Raw genomic sequence first — 21,224 nt, 5'->3', positions numbered from 1 at the left:
GAACCTACATGCCATAATGTGAGTGTTCTTTTAGTGTGGCCTGAGGCCTTTGTGGCAAAGAACTTATTGGGCCATAACCAGTGAGGACCCAATGCCTGCCATCAGCTGTGTGAGCCTGGAGCTGAGAAGTGAATCTTTCCCCAGTCAAGTTTTGAGGTAACTGCAGCTTTTGCAGACTTGTGAAAGAGACCCTGGGCCAGAGGAGCCCAGCCAAGCTGCCCCAGGATTCCTGACCCACAGAAAATGTGAGATCACACATGCTTGCTGTTAGAAGCCACTACTTTTGGAGGGTGATCTCTTATATAGGAATGGACAATGAATAGCCCTTTTATATTCCCCTTTGTTCTGACTCTTTGCCATTTTGTGCAAACTAAAGTGAACAAAGTATGAAGCTCAAATATTCACATGATGATATTAATAATAATTTCAAAATTGAAAAGTTGTTTTTCAAATTATTTACATAGACTACTAGGTGCTGAAGTTCTCAAATGTATGAATTCCAAAAATCCATGTGTTTAAGTCTTAACACGCTGTACCCCAGAAAGTGACCTTATTTGGAAATAATATCATATCAGATGTAATTCGTTAAGATGACATCTTACTGGAGTAGGGTGGGCACTAAATCCATTAACACGTGTCCTTGTAAAGAGAGGAAACTGGGACTCAGGTATGCACACAGGGAGGATACCGGGTGAAGACACACAGGGAGAAGACAGCAAAACACGGGAAAGAGGCGTGAACAGATCTTTCCCTCACAGCCCTCAGGAGGAACCAATTCTGCTGACCCCCTTCCTCTGAAATGTCTAGCCTCCAGAAATGACAGAGAATACATTTCTGTTGTTTAAGCCACCCAGTGTGTGGTACTTTGTTATGACAACCCTAGCGAAGGAAAACACATATGCATTTTCTTATTTGATCCTCAAAAACTGTTGCAAAAAAAAGGTCATTTGTTACATAAAACCTGATTACATCTACATCTATGATGTAAAACCAGAAGGCTTTCTTAAACTTAGCTTTTGTAATTTATTTTTAAAGCACTAAGTTCTGGGAACCACGTGATTTCTCCCTGTAAATATCAGGGCTTGCTCTGCTTTTCAGCAATCGTTGGACTCCAGCATGACTATGTCTCAGTTGCTGGATTATGCGGCAATTTTCTTTCTCTGTGTCTTAACAGCCAGCTCTCTGGATACGTTTACTGCAGCTGTATATGAGCATGCAGTGATATTGCCTAATGCCACCCTGATACCGGTGTCCTATGAAGAGGCCTTGCTATTAATGAACCAAAATCTGGATCTTTTGGAGGAAGCAATCGCATCAGCATCAAAGCAGGTACCATTTCTCAAGTGTGCTGGCTTCTACGTAGAGAAAAGGGTGGGGTCTTAGGAGACAGAATCACTGTCAGGGTCAATTACACTTTTGAATGACATATGTGTCAGGGTAGCCAAGTCCTTCTTTTACGGAGTCCTCCTTGCTCCTAGTTATTAGAACAAAGACACTATTACATGCTTCCCTTGTAGTGAGAGCAACATTTTGAAAAGAACGGCTGGTTATTAAGTGGCAACAAACTTTTGAGGAACTTGCTGTAAATTCAACAATTTTGAATTGTTGTTCAACAATTTTGAATTTCTGCTACAGATGGAGGGTGAAGGACAGATGGGTGAGGGATCAGTTGCTATTCTTAGAGTGTTTGTGGCCTTGGTGTACTTTTGTGCTCTTAAGAGTTTGTAGGTTTTTAGGTTAGCTCATAACGCCAAGACAATTAAATGTAAATTGCATTGTGTATTATATACAGTGTGTATTATATACTTCATTCTAATTACAAGACAACAAAAGTACATATGTTAATGCAAAGTAAGTCCTTGAGTTGAATGAAGGGTTAAGTTTAAGTGTGTGGTTTGGACGAATATAGTTGAAATAAGCTATTTGTAGATCAGGTAAACAAGTGATATATAAAGTCTGATGAAAGTCATGGATATATACGTATGACATATATCTATCAACATACATTCTTCTACATGCAAAGATTTAAAAAGGTTATTAAGGGGACTTCCCTGGTAGTGCAGTGGTTAAGACTCTGAGCTCCCAATGCAGGGGTCTGGGTTCAATCCCTGGTCAGGGAACTAGATCCCACATGCATGCCGCAACTAAGAGTTCGAATGCCACAACTAAGGAGCCGGTGAGCTGCAGCTAAGGAGCCTGCCTGCCGCAGCTAAGACCAAGCGCAACCAAATAAATAAATTAATTAATTAGAAGGTTATTAAGAATTCTGAGGTTCTTTTTCACCTTAGTCCAACTATTTCCTTAAAGGCCACACAGCAGCTTCCAGGATGGTCCTCCTACTGAAGGTGCCCAGGTGAGCTCACGTTGTACCTCTAGGCCTGGCACCCTTCAGGTAACTGTGTCAGAGCTCCCTTCTGAGAAGCAGGAATCACATTTGCAGGGTATGAGGCAGGAAAGGCTGGGTGGAGGAGAGAGCGATAAATCAATCCTGACACACTCAGGCAAAATAATTGGCCAAAGGTCAGGGAGAGGGTTTATCCAGGGAAGAGTTAGGTTTATAGTTAACAACCACAGTGAATGGTTGAGCCTGAGAATAGCCTGGAAAAACATTAACAGCCATGAAAGGATGAAAAATTTACATAGAAATGATTACTGTGGGATTAGAAAATGAAAGTGGTTGAGCAAAGAAAATAAATTATAAAAATATAGAAAGCAAAAGAATAAGGTGGAAAAAAAAAAGCCTGAATGTTTGTTCTTCAGCCACTCAGGTCCTCTTGCAGGCCCCATTTTTGACTGTTTGCTTATTTGAGAAATATTTTGATTCAGCTCCATTTTTGACAGGGTGCACATATTATTGTGACTCCAGAAGATGGTATTTACGGCTTTAACTTCAACAGGGAATCCATCTACCCATACTTGGAGGATATCCCAGACCCTCAAGTGAACTGGATCCCTTGTAATAATCCCGACAGGTAAAGAAACATATTGTGGGAAATTCAACCATGAACATGAACTTACTTTACCTGGGAAACCTTTGTAGAAGATCACTGTATAAGATTTACTATTGACTCTAAGTTTCAAGATAGTTTTATAATTTTTCATCTCCTACAGACATGTGTATTAGGAAAATGAATATGAATTACGATATCACAAAAGTCAGTGCTGTAACGTAACATAGAAATGATCAAATTCAATGTGAATTTCCACTGGGGGAATGATCTGGAGATGATAGCATAACTTAGGGCCACAGGGTGGTTGGCTAGAGGAAGAACCATATCCAAACTCACCTCTTCTGACTCTTTGCCAGTGAACAGAAAATTGTTTCCCTATGTAGGTCTGTACTTTTAAAATTAAGTGAGAAAATAGTGAAACAGAGTCACATGTCAGTTTAAGATTAAAATTTTTCCTTTCACATTAATAAGGTAGCTGGATGAGTTTAATATATATGAAATTCTTAAAGCTTAAGGTGATAACCTAGGAGGTGATATAGCAGAACTGTGTAAGTGTTTTACATCAAGTCTAGAATAAGAAATATGAAGTCTGATAAAAGTAGCACTATTGGGGCTTCCCTGGTGGCGCAGTGGTTAAGAATCCGCCTGGGGCTTCCCTGGTGGCGCAGTGGTTGAGAGTCCGCCTGCCGAGGCAGGGGACGCGGGTTCGTGCCCCGGTTGGGGAAGATCCCACATGCCGCAGAGCGGCTGGGCCCGTGAGCCATGTCCGCTGAGCCTGTGCATCCGGAGCCTGTGTACCGCAACGGGAGAGGCCATGACAGTGAGAAGCCCACGTATAACAACAACAACAAAAAAAAGCTATGGCGATAATCTAGGCAGAGGGATTATGGTGTTTGGATGAAGATGGTAGAAGTTTGGATATTAAGAAATGACCAGATTCCGAATAAAGTCTGAAGGTAGCTCTGACAGGTTCTGCTCAAAGATTGAATGTAGGATGAGAAAGGAAGAGAGGAGTCCAGCTCCTTTACCCCTCGCATACAACCAGATATCATGCCTTGTTGAGTATGTTTGACATATCCAGAGTTGATTACTTTCTTTTCTCAAAGTCACCAACCTTTTGGAGGAGGGGGTCTGCATCACCACTTAGCCTGGGTGTTATGGGAACAGACCCTCGTTATTTCTCTTTTTAATTTTATTTATTTATTTAGCATTTATACTTCACATGCTTCCAGAAAGATCTGAGGCTTCTTACAAAATCTTATATAATTAAAAAACACAACAGTTTAGATGTAAAAACAAAGTAGAAGCTACCTGAATAAAGTAGAGGAAGTAGTGGTTACAAGGCAGCATGGCAGTGGGCTGACAATTACAGTTGAACATACAATACAGTTCTGAGAGTTCCTGGGAGGCTGAGAGGAAGAATATGACTTACAAGCTTTCATTGCCTCACAGAAGAAACCTTGTAGATTTCTTGAGAGACAAACTGTGTCTAGGAGCCTAACTCAAAGATGAATTTACTTATTCAGCTTTTTTTTCCTTGACTATTTCCTATGTACTGGGTACTCCACTGTGAGAATGAGTAGGAATTCTTGAACAAGGGACATCCTTTAATACAGCGGATGTCTGCACCTCTGATAAAGGTGATGTGGACTGCATATTATTTTGTACTGTTGTTTCAGGGTTTTGTGTACATACACATTTTCTCCAGTAAGATTAGAGGATTTTGAAGTGCACCAGCCATATTTTACACTGTATCTCCCACACTGTGCACTTGGACAGCTCTGCCCAGAATGTCCTTTCCCCAGATGCCTACATATCTAACATGGTGCTTTGTGTAGTGCTAGGACCCAACAAATATTTTTTGAATATTTCATAACATTTTTAAGGTTAATAAATGTCTTCTTCAATAATTGATGACTTGTATTATATTTTGAGATTGAACACTTTGAAAGCAGTCTTAGAAAATATATTTTAATTCTTCTGTTTCACCTCCTTTTTCTGTTCCCAGTAGCCCTAGGACAGAGCTCTGCATACCTTAAGGGCTCAGCAAATATTAAGGATTAAGTGAGAAGCAGATTTCAGGCTCACATAAGCAAAACGCATTTTTTAAACTCCAAATCTAACAAAGAATTTTGGAACTTTTCTGGGTATAGCAAACAGTCTGAAAAATGTAGTTTAAATCGAAATGTATTAAAATACATGATGCACTTTCAAGATTAATATAGACAGGAGGAAAATATGTAATCGGGACTGTTTTAGAAATCCAGAACAGTAAGCTTCTATTTCATGTATCTATTCTACCGCTTCAGGTGATTTGAAAAGACATGGGATAAATATACTTCAAGTGGTCCAATGTATTGTATTTATATCTGCATTTCAGATATGACTTGAAGCACACAAGGGGGCAAAACTATCAAATGGTCATTTTTTTACATAAATGCACTGAGATAATAATTTGTTAAGATGCAGTTTCCTATCCTTGTTGGTCTTTTTCAGTGATACGTTTTGTGTATGATTGCTATGGTTTTTCTTAGATTGCCAGCAGATGACACCGAATTTTCTTATAGTAAGTTCTCAGATCTAATGTACAGCATGGTGACTATAGTTAACAATACTGTATTGTATATTTGAAAGTTGCTTTGGGAGTAGATTTTAAATGTTCTCACCATAACAACAATAAAATTGTAATTCTGTGAGGTGAAGGATAATCACATTGTGGTAAGCACTTATCAATATATACATGTATCAAATCATCACATTTTATGTCTTAAACTTATACAGTGTTATATACCACTTCTATCTCAATGCAACTGGGGAAAAAACACAATAACTCCTGACTTCCCCCTCCCTTCAGCCCTTGGCAGCCATCATTCGACTTTCTTTCTCTATAATTAACCACTCTAGCTACTTCATATAAGTGGAATTGTACCTTATTTATCTTTTTGTGATTGGCTTATTTCACTTAGCATAATGCTCTTAAGGTTCATCTACAATGTAGCATGTTCAGAACTTCCTTTCCTTTTAAGGAAAGTATCAATATGAGTATGAATAATACTCTATTTTATGTATATAGTACAACATTTTGCTTGTCCATTTATCCATCAATGGATATTTGGGTTTCTTCTACCTTTTAGCTATTGTGAATAATGCTGCTATAAACGGGAGTGTACAAACATGTCTTTGAGACCCTGCTTTCAACTTTTTGGATATATACACAAACATGTAATTGCTGGATCATATGGTAGTTCTATTTTTAATTTTTTGAGGAACTGCTAGACTGGTTTCCACAGTGGCTGCACCATTTACATTCTCATCAACAGTGCTCAAGTGTTCCAGTTTCTTCAAATCCTCACCAGCAGCTATTCTTCTATTTTTTTTAATCGTTGCTATCTTAATGGGTTTGAGGTATCTTGTCATGGTTTTGATTAGAATTTCCCTATAATTAATGAAGTTGAGCATATTTTCATGTGCTTATTGGCCATTTGTGTATCTTCTTTGGAGAAAATTTTGTTCAAGTCTTTTGCCTATTTATTTAATTTTTTTGGCTGCGTTGGGTCTTAGTTGCGGTAACCAGGGATTGATCCTGTATCCCCTGCATTGAAAGGCAGATTCTTTACCACTGGACTACCAGAGAAGTCCCTTTTTCTTTTTTTTAATTAATTAATTAATTGTATTTTGTGTCTTTTGCCCATTTTTGAATCAGGTTTGTGTTGCTGTTGTTGATTTTTAAGAGTTCCCTTTGTATTCTGGATATTAATATATAATGTCCTTTGTTTCTCATAACCTTTTTTGATTTAAAGTCTATCTGGTCTAATATTAACATAGAATATCTTAATTTCTCCCTCACTTTTGAAGGATGGTTTTACCAGAGACAAGGTTTTTAGTAACTGCATTATTCTTTCAACACTTTAAATATATCAGCCCATTGCTTCCTGGCCTCCAAATTGTCTGATTAAAAACTGCTGATAATCTTAGTGGAGATCCCTTGTACATTATAAATCACTTCTCTCTTGCTCCTTTCAAAATTATGATTTTGTCTTTGTCTTTTGAAAGTTTGACTATAATGTGCCTTAATATGGGTCTCTTTGAGTTCATCCTTTTTAGAGATCATTGCCTGTTTGAGTCTGTCTTTGAATCTCTTTTGTAAATTTTCTGTTTCAGTTACTGTCATTTTCAGCCCCAGAATTTGGGGTGGGGGGCGGGTTTTCTATCTCTTTATTGATATTTCCATTTTGTTCATACATCATTATCTTGACTTTCTCCATGTCTTTCTTTAGTTCTTTGAACATCGTTAAGACAGTTGTCTTAAAGTCTTTGTCCAGCAGGTATGCCATATGGTCTTTCTCCAGGATAGTCTTTATTGGTTTATTTTTTCCCTTTGAATGGGTCATATTTTCCTGTTTGTATGCCTTACGATTTTTTCTTGATAAGTGGGCATCTGAATCTTATAATGTGATAACTCTGGAAATCAAATTCTCCCCCTTTTCCAGGGTTTTATGTCTTTTGTTTGTTTGTTTTGATTGTTGTAGGCTGTCTCCGGGCTGGGAGTAAGCTTAATGTCTTCTCAGGTCTTTTCTTAGTCTGTGACTTTCCCTGGACATATGCAGTGATTTTCTGAATTCTGTATAGTTGTTGCTTTTCCATGTCCTAGTCCTTTAATGCCTGGCTCCAAAAAGGGGTAAAAAAGAAGGTACTGGTGCTTTAAATCCCCTAGAAGTCGTTTCAGCCAGTGGGGGAAGTACTTGCAACAGTATATGTAATAATGGCCTGTCTCTGTGTGTGTACCTCCATGAACAGAGCAGTTAGCAGTGATCAGAACCAGACCCTTGGTATCTGGAAGACAGGATCCTTATGGCCCACCCTGCTCCTACAAACTGCTCCAAGAACACCTGCATGGCTGCCTGCAATGGGGTGGGTTGCAGGGGCTGGGGCATGGATAGTCCCTGCTGAGCTAAGAGCTTAAATTGACTCAACCTGACTGCAATTTATCTTCCAAGCATTTCCCTGGAAGTTTCATGTCTTTTAATAGACTCCAGATTTCCAAAATAATTATGTCAGCTATATTCCTGTAGGGCAAGTTTTATCTAGGTAGAGAGATGGATTCCTGGCGCTTCCTACTCTGCCATCTTTCCACAATCATCCTACTTCCAAAATGTTGTTCTTTCATTCAAAATATTTTTTAATACCTCTTTTCTTTCAGACATGTGTTCGGTGAACAGGAGATGTGTGTCTTTGCCCCCAAATATCTATAAGATGTGACAAACAAGATGAGCACATAAATGAATATATGATTACAGATGATGATAAATGTCATAAGAATATACATGGCCTGGAGTCTTATCCTAGAATAGTTTCCTAGAACCAAATTCCCACAAGCATGGACTTCCTCTGAAGTTTCTTCTTGTTTTAATCCTTCCCTTCTATCTATGCTATGTAGAATTTATTTTTGTATATATCACGTAAGTGCAGGCAACTATCATTCTGAATTTAATTAAACGCTAAGTTTGATTTTTTTCCTCTTCCAATGAACACGTATCAGATTTGGTCGCACCCCAGTGCAAGAAAGGCTCAGCTGTCTGGCCAAGGACAACTCCATCTACGTCGTGGCAAACATTGGAGACAAGAAGCCATGCAATGCCAGTGACCCTCACTGTCCGCCTGATGGTCGTTACCAGTACAACACTGATGTGGTGTTTGATTCTGAGGGGAAATTGGTGGCCCGCTACCATAAGGTAGAATTCATTTGCAGATAATTCAACTACTGAATTGCTTACCAAAATAAAGTGGACAAGAAGGGGAAAAAAATCACCATTGTTGATAATAACAAGCTTACTTTAAAAGCAGAGGAGAGACAAAGCATAGAAAGTAATGATTATTTGTGGTAAGGTACTAGAAAAGGGAGGTGTCCTGTTCATTTAAGAACACAGGAACGTGTCATTAGGAGTATGTGATAATCAGTAGAAGCTACCTGTTTTGAAATAAAATGTTGCCTTTTGGACTTTGTCCTTTTAATGACATGCCCTGACAAAGGGTCAAAGCTAAAATGAAAAACTCCTTACCAGATAGACTTGGTTTTAAAGAGAAAGGAGGAAAGAAAGTTCTTTGTCCGCAGAAAATTGTTATGTGTTCTTGGCAAATAGAAGTTATCTGTTTCACTCCTATGTCTCTAATATTCGAGAAGGTCTTAATAGATAAGGATTCCCTTCTGCAGATCTATCAGATGTGGAAATTAAACCAAAGGCATAGTAATCCTATCAGCATAGTGATCTTTGATTTTCTAACACTCTTTCCCTGCAGAGACAGTGGTGGTAGATGAGATTGGCACTGTTTAGTAGATGTGAGCTTGCACTCTTTTAGATGCAGTGATATCCAGGCCAACTTCTTAAAAGAGATTTCCCCCCCATCATCTTCTGTTTATTGCAGCAAAATCTTTTCTTGGGTGAAGATCAGTTCAATGCACCCAAGGAACCTGAGGTCGTGACTTTCAACACCACGTTTGGAAAGTTTGGCATTTTCACGTGCTTTGATATTCTCTTCCATGATCCTGCTGTGACTCTGGTGAAAGATTTCCACGTGGACACCATACTCTTCCCAACAGCTTGGATGAATGTTTTGCCACATTTGTCAGCTATTGAATTCCACTCAGCTTGGGCTATGGGCATGGGAGTCAACTTCCTTGCATCCAATTTACATTACCGCTCAAAGAAAATGACAGGTAACGTGTCATCTTTAAGATTTTGGTGTAATCAAAAAACGAAAAAAAAAATCATGTTCTTTCTAGCTAACATGTACTCCTCAATACAATGTTTTCCAACTCTTAGTGGTTGCACATCTAGCTGGTGACACGCTGTAGAATCAATCTCAAGCTAAATTGTTTCATAAATTGATTTAGTTTTATTCAACTTGAATGTACACTCTTTTTGTTTTTTTCAAAATTTACGACTTCTTACATGAAACTCTCTCTTCTTGGCTTCTTGGTGACATACTCTGTTGGATTTCATCTCACCTATCTGTCCTTATCAACATATTTTACTGAAATTAATGAAATATATAGCTTAGAGAAAGTAAAATGTTAACGTGAGTTTAGAATAACAATAGCAACTATGCAACCCCTTTTTGCTTTACTGTTTTAAATGTCATTTCCAATTTCCAGGAAGTGGCATCTACGCACCTGATTCTCCAAGAGCATTTCATTATGATATGAAGACAGAGGAGGGAAAACTCCTCCTCTCACAACTGGCCTCCCACCCACACCCCACAGCAGTGGTGAATTGGACTTCTTATGCGAGTGGTATAGAAGCCCCCTCAAAGGGAAACCAGGAATTTAAGGGCATCATCTTTTTTGACGAGTTCACCTTCTTGGAGCTCAAAGGAGTCACAGGAAATTACACAGTTTGTCAGAAAGATCTCTGCTGTCATCTAAGTTACAAGATGTCTGAGAAGAGATCAGATGAAGTTTATGTACTAGGGGCATTTGATGGACTACATACTGCGGAAGGGAGCTATTATTTACAGGTAATGATTCTTTTGGTGGCAGGGGAATTACTGGATAAAACAGGACACTCAGTTAAATTTGAATTTCAGATAAACAATGAATTAATTTTATTATAAGTATGTCCCACTTTGGGGGACATGTATATACTGAAAATTGGTTGTTTATTTGAAATTCCAATTTATTGGGTATCCTGAATTTTTACTTGTTAAAACTTGCAGTCTTAGATGTCAGTCCAATTTTAAACTGGTTGGAAAAAGGCAGAACATTCACTTGCAGTCCCAGTGTTTAAAATGATATATTAATCAAATTACAGATAATTTTAATGAATAATTAACGTCTAATATTTCCTGCCTGAACTTATCAAGGCATTTCCCATTTACGGTCACTAATGCCTATCTTGTTTTATATGAAGCTTCAGACTGAGTATGTCCCGGAGATATATAGAGCTGACCTCTGTGATGTACAGTAGAACAGCTGCAAAGATTCAGACATCTCACAGCCCTCAACATAAAGGGGGAGCTATTATAGCCAGTTGAGGTGGAACCCTTAAGAACAAGCTGCTTCCATGTTTCTCTCATTCTGCTCTTCTTTCCCTTGATCTGGCCTCCATCCTATCTCACCCAGATTATTGCAGTATCCTCCTAAGAGGGCTTCCCATTGATAGTTTCAGTTCCATCCAGTTCATTCTTTACACTATAATTACAAAAATCATGGAACACCATTTCTGATTATTTCCCTCACTTGCTTAAAATTCCTCACTGTTTTCTACTTGGCAAATCAAATTCCTTAACATAAAAGACTCAGGAAGTCTTAACATGTGCTTTTTCCTACTCTCTGTCCTCATCTGTCACTTCTACCCCCATGTACCCTGGGCTTCTATCATATTGAGACATTTCCCATCTACAGTGTGTCAGCATCTGTAGAACCTCCGGATGTTTGAACAGTTTTTTTTGTTGTTGTTTTTTGGATGGCCCCCAGCTACTCAACACTCATAGTGCTTTACAGGTGTTATCTTCTCCAAGGTGGCTTCTCTGACACTCCCACTCCCCAAGCTGGGTTAGGTAACTCCTTTATATACTCCCAAATATCCTATGGTTAACTTTTTCAAAGACATATCATGTCAAATTATGTACATACTTGTTTGAGACTGAAAGCCTTTTGAGTGCTGGAACCATGCCCACTGTGTAGCATTTTGTTTGCTGTATGATAAGCACCTCTACCAAAGCTTGTTCATTTTGGCAAACATTTATCGAGGGCCAAATACATATCAGGCCTATATTTGGTGCTAATGTGATGAAGATGAATAAGTATGGACCCTCCTCTTGAGGAATTTAGTAGGGGAGAAAGACAGATGAACATAATTTCAGTACAGGTTGGCATGTGATAGAACAAAGGCATATTTTGCTATAGAAATACTAAGGAGCTTCACTTAGCCTAATTTGGGGATCCAGGGAAGTTTCTGAAGACATGCTGCTTGAACTTATGCTATTTTATCCAGGTGAAAAAAAGTGGGAGGGAATTCTAGGTGGGGTTAAGAGCCTGAGCAGGGGGGTGGATATGTCAAAAAGCAGGGTATGCTGGGACAAGCAAGCAGCTGACTGTCACTGAAATGTAGCATAAGAAGCAAGGATGGGTGGAAGATGAGCATAGAGGCAGGATCACATCCTGCAGGATCTTACCTCTCATTTCTAAGATGTGGACTTCATTCCATCAGTGATGGGTTTCTGTTGGAAGGTGTTCAGCAGGGGAATGATGTGATCACATCTGTTTTTGAGTAGATTGTTCTGGTTGCCCTACGGATCATGGAACATAGGACAAAATGACTAGTTAGATTATGAAAATAGTCCTATTAGGACCTGAACCAAGATTATGTTCATAGGAATAAAAGCAGGGTATGGAGTCAAGAAATATTTAGAAAACTAAACTTAGTAACTAATTTGACATGGAACAGGAAAGCAGAAAGAAGGATCTAGAATGTACCAGGTTTCTGGCAAGAGTGGCTGGATGAAATGTGATGCTTTGACAGATCAGGATTCAAGAGGAGGAGCAAACTGGATGGGAGTGGGGAAGATGTTCAATTCAGCTTTGGATGTGCTGGTTTTTAATTACTTTGGGGACATTCAGTTGGAGCCATCCAATAGGCTGTTGAATATATGGATCTGATACTTTAGGGAGATATGAGATTTAGAAATATTGTTTTGAAAACCAGCAGGAAAAAGGTGGTGGTAAACCCACAACAGTGAATTGCAAAAGCTGACTAGAACAGTGAACAATGAGGTGAAGGTGGAAGCTTTTGAAACTCCTGTGTTTGGGCAGGAAATAAACAGAAGAAAAGGAACATGTAAATATGTTTGAGAAATAAAGGAGAACTTAGAGAGTACTCTCATGGAAGGAAAGGAAGCAGACTCTCAGAGGGAGGAAATTTTGAAGTGTATTTGTGCAATATGTTTACCATTATTGAATGAATGAGTATAAATTTGGTGGAATCTCCTGGGCTCATAATGATAGAGTGAAAGACAGATTACAGTGGGTTGAAAAGTCAAAGGGAAGTGAGATATTGAAAGAGTGAGTCAATATTTCTTCTGTGAAAATCTTGTCTGATACAGGAAGAAAGGAAACAAGGTAGAAGCTAGACAGAGAGGCCCATGCTTTTTTTGTTTTGTGTTCTCCCAATCGATGAGAGAAACATGATTATCTTTATAGGCCTAAGGGAAAGAGCAACAAGAAAGGAAAGGATGAAAATATCGGCGGAATCAATATTTCTTATCAGTGCTCTGAGGTGCTAGAAGAAAGGTGAAAAAAATGGTATAAAAAACACAGGTAGAAAATGTCCAATGATTGGAAATTAGTTTAAAAAATTATGTTGTAGAAGAATATTTATTGCCATATAAATATTATCATATATTATGCAGCATATTGACATATATTGCATTATATACGTGGTATATATATGGTATTATACTGCCATATTTTTAAAATTAAAAAATTGTGATTATTTTCTTTTATTATTTTGTGATCTAGTTTTAAGTTTAAAAAGCTGGTTAAAACACAAGACAGCAGTCTCTCAGCTCTTCCTCCCTCTTTTCCATCCTTCCCTCTCAGTCTTGTCTGCTTCTCTGCCTGCCCCAGAGTCTTGGTTCCACTTGAGGGGATCGGTGGTAGGTCTCTTCTTGGTGTTGGGAGGTTGGTTAGTGCTGTCAAGTGAAACGAAGTCCTCTGTTATTATTGCTGGACAGTGATCCCCTAGCTAAGCGACTGGTGCCAGACAGGTTTTCGAATTTAAAATTCTAAATTTAGAAGCTTTCTTCATGGATATGATGACTTTTTAGGGTTACCAAAACTGACTAAAAGCTCTGAGCCTGTGGGTGATACTTGCCAATTTTAAGCTTCACAGAGGGACGGTCTAGCTGGGCTTTTGATTAGGGGAATCCCTGAGGTAAGTGTCTTTAAAGACTTCCCTTTGTGATGATTACGTTTTCCAGGTTTCAAAATTCTTCTATTTCCCGGCTTCCCTGGTGGCGCAGTGGTTGAGAGTACGCCTGCCGATGCAGGGAACACGGGTTCGTGTCCCGGACCGGTAGAATCCCACGTGCCGTGGAGCGGCTGGGCCCGTGAGCCATGGCTGCTGGGCCTGCGCGTCCGGAGCCTGTGCTCTGCGGTGGGAGGGGCCACAGCAGTGAGAGGCCCGCATACCGCAAAAAAAAAAAAAAAAAAAAAAAATTCTTCTGTTTCCCTTCCTGAATAATTTAACAAATAAAAACACAGGATGCCCAGGTAAATTCAGAGTTCAGATAAACAGCAACTTAAAAAAAAATAAGTATGTCCATGCAATAGTTGGGACATATTTATACTAAAAACTGGGTTTAGTTTTTTTAGTTTATCTGAACTTCAGATTTAACTGGGACTCCTGTCCTGTAATTTATCTGGCAACCCTATTCCTGAAGGATAAATGCCTTTTTTGACAGCATTTAGAGAGTCAAGTGAGGGAAATGACCTTGCAGGGTGGAGGGAGATGGTTTTGCCATTCAGTTTGATTCATTCAAGGAATCCCCTTCAAATATGTCTTTCAAAACCTCCATCTAAACATCGTCTGCTTTACCCTCTCTGGAAATAAGTATTCCATCTTTTACTGGAACAGGGAAAGGGTAGCTGCCCATCCATGGGTGGGGACTCAGTACTGAGGCATTCTTAACAACTTCCCACAAATTTTCCTTTCTTCAAGCAACCCAATTCACTCCCAGCTCCTGAGGTACCTAGTGCTTCCAGAGATGGAAACTTTTAAGTATTCACAAAAGTTTAGATAGGTTGATTCTTAGCTTTCCCCACAGCTAGTTCAGAACTTGGCTTTCTTAGGTCTGTTAAATCAGTTACCATTTTTTAAATTGAACTTTAGTTGATTTATAATATAGTGTTAGCTTCAGATGTACGACGTAGTGATTCAGTATGTTTGCAGATTAAATTCCATTATAGGTTGTTACAAGATAATAGGTGTAATTCCCTGTGCTATACAGTATACCTTTGTTGCTTATCTATTTTATGTATAGTAACGTGTATCTGTTAATCCCATAACCAAATTTGTCCCTCAAACCTTCCTTCTTCCCTTTGGTAACCACAAGTTTGTTTTCTATATCTATGAGTCTGTTTCAGTTTTTTTTTTTTTTACACATTCATTTGTATCATTTTTTTTTTTTTTTTGTGGTATGCGGGCCTCTCACTGTTGTGGCATCTCCCATTGCGGAGCACAGGCTCCAGACGTGCAGGCTCAGTGGCCATGGCTCACGGGCCTAGCTGCTCTGCGGCATGTGGGATCCTCCCGTGTCCCCTGCATCGGCAGGCGGACTCTCAACCACTGCGCCACCAGGGAAGCCCTGTATCATTTTTTAGATTCCACATTCTCTGTCTGACTTATTTCACTAAGTATAATATTCTCTAGGTCCATCCACGTTGCTGCAAATGGTAATATTTCATTCTTTTTTATGGCTTAGTAATATTCCATTGTATATATGTACCTCATCTTTTTTTTTCTTTTTAAATTTATTTATTTTTGGCTGTGTTGGGTCTTCATTTCTGTGCGAGGGCTTTCTCTAGTTGTGGCAAGCGGGGGCCACTCTTCATCGCGGTATGCAGCCCTCTCACTATCGTGACCTCTTTTTTTGCGGAGCACAGGCTCCAGACGTGCAGGCTCAGTAGTTGTGGCTCATGGGCCTAGTTGCTCCGCAGCATGTGGGATCTTCCCAGACCAGGGCTCGAACCCATGTCCTCTGCATTGGCAGGCAGATTCTCAACCACTGCACCACCAGGGAAGCCCTGTACCTCATCTTCTTAATCCAATAGTCTGTTGATGGGCACTTGGGCTGCTTCCTCAGTTACCATTTTTGCATCAACACCCCAACTTCTAAATTTGTGCCATAATCTATCCTCCTGTTCTCCTAACCTTGTGGGTTTAGATCTTCCAAAAATAATAATAAAGTTGGATTTAGTAGGATTGCAAGGGAACAAAACTGAAGCATGTGTTCATTCTACCTTTATCTGAAAGTTATTTGTCTCCCATCTTGACACACTTGCCCTAAAACGCTTGCTCTCCAACTTCAAAAGTGGAAGCAGGGAGACCAGTTAAGGGCTATTGCTTTAGTCAGGCAAGAAATAAAGGTGGCTTGGAGTAAAGTTTTGAAAATGCAGTACAGATGGAGTTAAATGAAGATGGATCTTCCTTTTGGGGACTTTGCATCTGCATGGTGAGGTGATTCATACACTTAAATTTACATGCAAATAGCTATGTATTGTGTAGTATAGTATAACTATGTAGGATAACAAGAGGTGTTATCATTATCCTGCTCAGGTATAAGGTATATGACTTTCCCAGATCACAAGAGTTGTCTCTAGATCAATTCTAGGACTCAGTACAGATTTAAAGTTCCTTCATTGTTAGAAATAGGCACTAAGGTAGAAATTAAACTAGTGTCTAAACTTTTTAAAAATAATCAAACACTTTTGATTATTAAAAACATGGCTAACTTGAAAACAATTAGGGTATAATTGTTCATGACTGTAGACCAAGGATCTGATTATTTCTTTACGTGGTTTAATCTGTTTACAGTGAACTACAGAAAGCACTAGGGTCTGAAGTCCTTTATTTTTATTACTAGTTGCAATAGTATTCAGCAGCGAACCAGATTAATCTAATGAGGAAGTAATACTATAACAAACATTATAAACAAAGGGGCATAGGCACTTTTTTCTAGGTCAAGAGAATGTTTCAACTGGCTTTCCTAAGACTTATTGTTTTGTTTTTACGTTCCTAGATTTGTACTCTGTTGAAGTGTAAAACAATGGACTTACACACTTGTGGTGATTCAGTTGAAACTGCTTCCACCAGGTTTGAAATGTTCTCCCTCAGTGGCACTTTTGAAACCCAGTATGTCTTTCCTGAGGTGTTGCTGAGTGGAATTCAGCTTGCACCTGGAGAATTTCAGGTACGATTTTTTGCTTAATATTGCCAACTCATTTTATGTAAGAAGAAGCATCTTTTGAGTAGAAAACCTGCCCAAGTGCTTACAGATATCATGAAAACCTTCATTTGGAAAGGGTAGAATTGTCCTTAGGGCTCACCAAGGACACTGAGGACATGGGATCTCTTGTCTAAATTTCCCTTAGAGAAAAATGAGCATGTCCTTGAGAATAAAGAAATATATCTTATTGTGGGGACTTCAGGGAGTGGGCTGGGGTTTGAGGTCGGTCAAGTAGAAAGAAGACTCAAGAAGAGTTTCAGGACCAGTCCCACCAGAGGAAGCCTCTTTGTGTCACTGGGGAGGGATGGCCTAGGGCACCGTGTGACCATCAGAGAAAAGGAAAGAAGGAAAAGCTTAGAGAGAATTGGACAGTCGCTGAATTGGCAAGAAAGCAAAACCTTTTTTTTCTGTTAATATGCAAGAAATAATTTATTACTGTGCAAGTGCTCTGTCCAGCCACATTCTCCTACTGACTTTTCCTGCAGGTCCCGCTCTCATTCCCCTCTCCTCTTCCAAACAGTTGCTGTGGGGAGTTGCGGACAATAGGCAGGTAGGGAGGCTGTGGTGAGTGAGTGTCAGGGATGATAGAGGCTCAGCCCATAACCCCCTTAGTCAAGCCTGCCTGACCCTTCGGAGGAGTCTTTTTCTTGTCGGAGAGAACAAGATTTCTCTCTTATTTATTCTCAGATCCATTGTTTTATGTTTATTAACTCATCAGATGCTCTCTCAGAGTAAATTATAAGATATAGATTATGGGCATTTCAATAATAAATGGATCAGTGCCAATTCCATAGCTCCAATTTTTCTTATACTCTGTACAATTTCACATATTTCAGATGGAATAGAATCTGGCCATTATTTCTACTGTTTCTTCATCCAGTTGTACTGAATTTTAAGAGTATGTTGTGAGGTTGTATAACTGAAAGTTATTCTCAGTCAACTTCCCTGTGTTTTAAATAGGTGTCAAGTGACGGACGCTTGTGCAGCCGGAAGCCACTGTCTGGACCTATCTTGACAGTAACTCTGTTTGGAAGGTTATATGAGAAGGATAGTGCACCAGATGCTTTCTCAGACCTCATGGCACAGGCACTGACAGTGATGCTCATAGTTGTCATACCTATTGTGTACTCATTAGGTTGGTAGAATATTTACATATTCTCTCTTTTACTTCAGATCATTTAAGTGGATGTGAGAAGAAGAATGGGTCTGGGATTTTGATAATAGTGGTCATGGTCTATCATATCAGTGAATTACTAATACGCTTTTTCTTTTGTTTAGACAAATACACACACACACACACACACACACACACACACACACGACAATATAAGCCAGATAAATAGTGAAAGAATTTTGAAAGGTAAAATCTGTAAAATGAGAACAACAATTATACCCACCTGTTAGGTTTTTTTTGGTGAGAATTAAATGTTACTGCAGTTAAAGTACTTAGACAAGTTCCCTCTCATGGAAAGCACTCTATATATGTTAGCTATTACAATGATATAGGACTATCACAGAAAAACCAACTGTGATGTATTTATTGCTAAAATTATATCACCTCTGAGTGTACAAAGTACATATATTTTCCAACAGTTCAGCCACTCTGCATATTTCAGTTAGAAAATCAATGAACTCAACATCAGCCAGTTGGGTGTGGCTTGATATCTAGCACTAAGGTATCCCAGAAGGCAGCTGGGCTTCCATCTAGGAATCTGCTCGAGAGCCTTAATGTTTTTTATGTGCTTTTCAGTGGTGCTTCCCTGCTTATTTAGTGCTTTGCCTATCTTGTCAATCTGTGAGCAAGCTAACAGGGTGGCTCTAAAATAGATATTTATCAAATCTGGTCTGTTATTCTGTTTTTGCATGAGCTAAGAAAGGTTTTTATGTTTATAAAGGTTTGAAAAAGAAAATAAAAAGAAGACATTTTGTGACACATGAGAATTATTTGAAATTCAAAATTCAGTCTCCACACCTAAAGTTTTATTGAACACAGTCATGTTTATTTGTTTAGTATTTTTGATGGTTGTTTTCATGCTACAATTGTGGAATGGAGTAGATGTGATAGAGACCACATGGCTAAAAAGGGTGAAAATATTTACTACATTTACAGAAAAACATTGCTGTCCCCTGCTCTAAAGTATTAAATAACAATGGATTATAGTATTGAAAACCTTTAATACAAATCAATAGGCAAATAGTCCTTGAGTGTCTTTCTTATAATTCTTCCACCCAAGGAGAAATAAAATATTTCAATTTGCTTTCTGTTGTATTAACACCACAAAAGGATTACCTTTAATAATTTATGACCAAATATGCCTATTAGGCTAATACCCCAAACAAGTGAATATAATTTTTATAAACATGATTAATATCTAATCATAATAAGGTACCACATCATAGTCTTTTGTTGCATTGGTATGTTCTAAAATTTTTGAAAGAAATTGTTAGTTTTTATTTTCAAATTTTTCCTGGAGATCAACTAAGAACTACTTATATTAATATACTATCTGATATTTTTCTCTGTGACAACTTTGCTTACTTGTCTTAGAATGATTTTTCTTAAAGTTTAACATTGCAGCAGTGAATTCACTTTAAAAAATGTTATTTACTACATCCATACCTAGCTCTGATTACTTTTTCACTCTGGATTTCTTTCATGCATATATGTTTTTAATCATAGTTTTTTGGGGTTTTTTTTTTTGCGGTACGCGAGCCTCTCACTGTTGTGGCTTCTCCCGTTGCGGAGCACAGGCTCCGGACGCGCAGGCTCAGTGGCTATGGCTCACGGACCCAGCCGCTCTGCGGCATGTGGGATCCTCCCGGACCGGGGCACGAACCCGTGTCCCATGCATCGGCAGGTGGACTCTCAACCACTGAGCCACCAGGGAAGCCCTTAATCATAGTTTTGATGTGCTTTTTAACTGTAATATTTCTTTCATCTGCATAAAATATTTGTGATGCTCTTTTGATACAAACAACGCAATTCTAGGAAAGACCAATGCTCAAATATACTTTAAAAAAAAATCTATCTATTTATACCTTGACGAATGTAAATGGTCCAGAGAGAAACTTTTGACCCTTCCTCATTTAATGATATAATTTACGTTATCAACTTCATGATGATGTAACACACACACACTCACACACACACACACTTTCTCTCTCTCTCTTTCTCTCTCTCTCTCTGTCTCACTGTGGCAGCCCATTCCAAGATGCCCCCAATGATCCTCACCTCCAGTCTCCATGGAGAGATTCTCCATGATTAACTCTTCTGCTCTTATTTCTTATACAATTTCTGAGCCTTATCACCTACAATAAGTCTGAACTCATTACCACTTTTATTATAACACGTATCTTTTACTCTGTTCTGCTTAAGACTCCCAACAATTTTATTTATGTAATATGTTAGTTATTTTCCTAAACAATACATTTCAGTTCTCTTGTGAGCTGAATTATGTGTCCCTGAAATTCATACATTGAAGTCCTAACTCCATATCTGAGAACATGACTGTATTTGGAGATAGGGTTTTAAAGAAGTAAAATGAGGTCGTTAGGGTGGGCCCTCATCCAATATGACTGGTGTTCTTATAAGAAAAGCAGATTAGGGCACAGACATGCACAGAGGGGAGACCATGTGAAGACACAGAGGAAGATGGCTATCTACAAGCCAAGGAGAGAGGCCCTCAGTAGAAATCAATCATGCTGACACTTCTAGCCTCCAGAATGAGAAAATAAATTTCTGTTGTTTAAGCCTGTCTGTGGTACTTTATTATGGCAGCCCTAGCAAACTTATACATATTCCAACACCCTCCCTCCACCTTGATTTTTCACCATTAATTGAACCTTGAACAAAATGTTTACCTAGTAAGAATATCCAGCTAGCCTGGCTCCCCAAGACTCCACTAGATATTCTTAGAGAAGCATTGCTGATGAAATGATAGTGAAGTCACCATCTTATTGGAGATCTTCTGGAGTTAGGAAACCAGAAAGTCATATTGATGAAATTACGCAGTCAGTCTGGCATCAAACACGTTCTCTTTTAGTAACAGCAGAATCTCTTGACATTATACAACTTAGTGAAACAAAGAACATCTTTGAAGTCAAATCATCTCTCACCTGATAGAATATCCACATAGCCCTGATATAAGCCTCACAATGTACAAAATGTGACCTTCTACAAGGGAAAGCAGGGCACTGGCAGCAGGGATCCATGCCTGCAGTGCACCCTTTTGAAATAGACATTTTTGTGGCAGATTCTTTTCCTAAAAA

The 21,224-nt window shown here is 38.9% G+C and overlaps 1 protein-coding gene across 2 annotated transcripts in view; it reads left to right on the top strand.

Moving 5' to 3' along the window:
* Nucleotides 1-1,005: 1,005 nt before the first annotated feature.
* The window catches only part of LOC115851441 (pantetheinase), a 29,675-nt gene continuing 9,456 nt past the window's right edge, over nucleotides 1,006-21,224 (top strand). Inside the window, exons 1-7 of one of the 2 annotated variants that reach the window (XM_060283475.2) lie at nucleotides 1,006-1,329; nucleotides 2,842-2,972; nucleotides 8,491-8,683; nucleotides 9,375-9,666; nucleotides 10,105-10,466; nucleotides 16,749-16,919; nucleotides 17,916-18,090. In XM_060283475.2, coding sequence (XP_060139458.1) covers nucleotides 1,117-1,329; nucleotides 2,842-2,972; nucleotides 8,491-8,683; nucleotides 9,375-9,666; nucleotides 10,105-10,466; nucleotides 16,749-16,919; nucleotides 17,916-18,090 — 1,537 coding nt within the window. In that variant the 5' untranslated portion in view covers nucleotides 1,006-1,116. The remainder of the gene's footprint in view (nucleotides 1,330-2,841; nucleotides 2,973-8,490; nucleotides 8,684-9,374; nucleotides 9,667-10,104; nucleotides 10,467-16,748; nucleotides 16,920-17,915; nucleotides 18,091-21,224) is intronic. The other variant, XM_030853427.3, reaches the window with a different exon arrangement.

This window comes from Globicephala melas, chromosome 14 (genome assembly GCF_963455315.2).
Source record: "Globicephala melas chromosome 14, mGloMel1.2, whole genome shotgun sequence".
Lineage (NCBI taxonomy): Eukaryota > Metazoa > Chordata > Mammalia > Artiodactyla > Delphinidae > Globicephala > Globicephala melas.
Note: the sequence above shows the minus strand (reverse complement) of the source record. Positions and strands in the feature narration are given on the sequence as shown.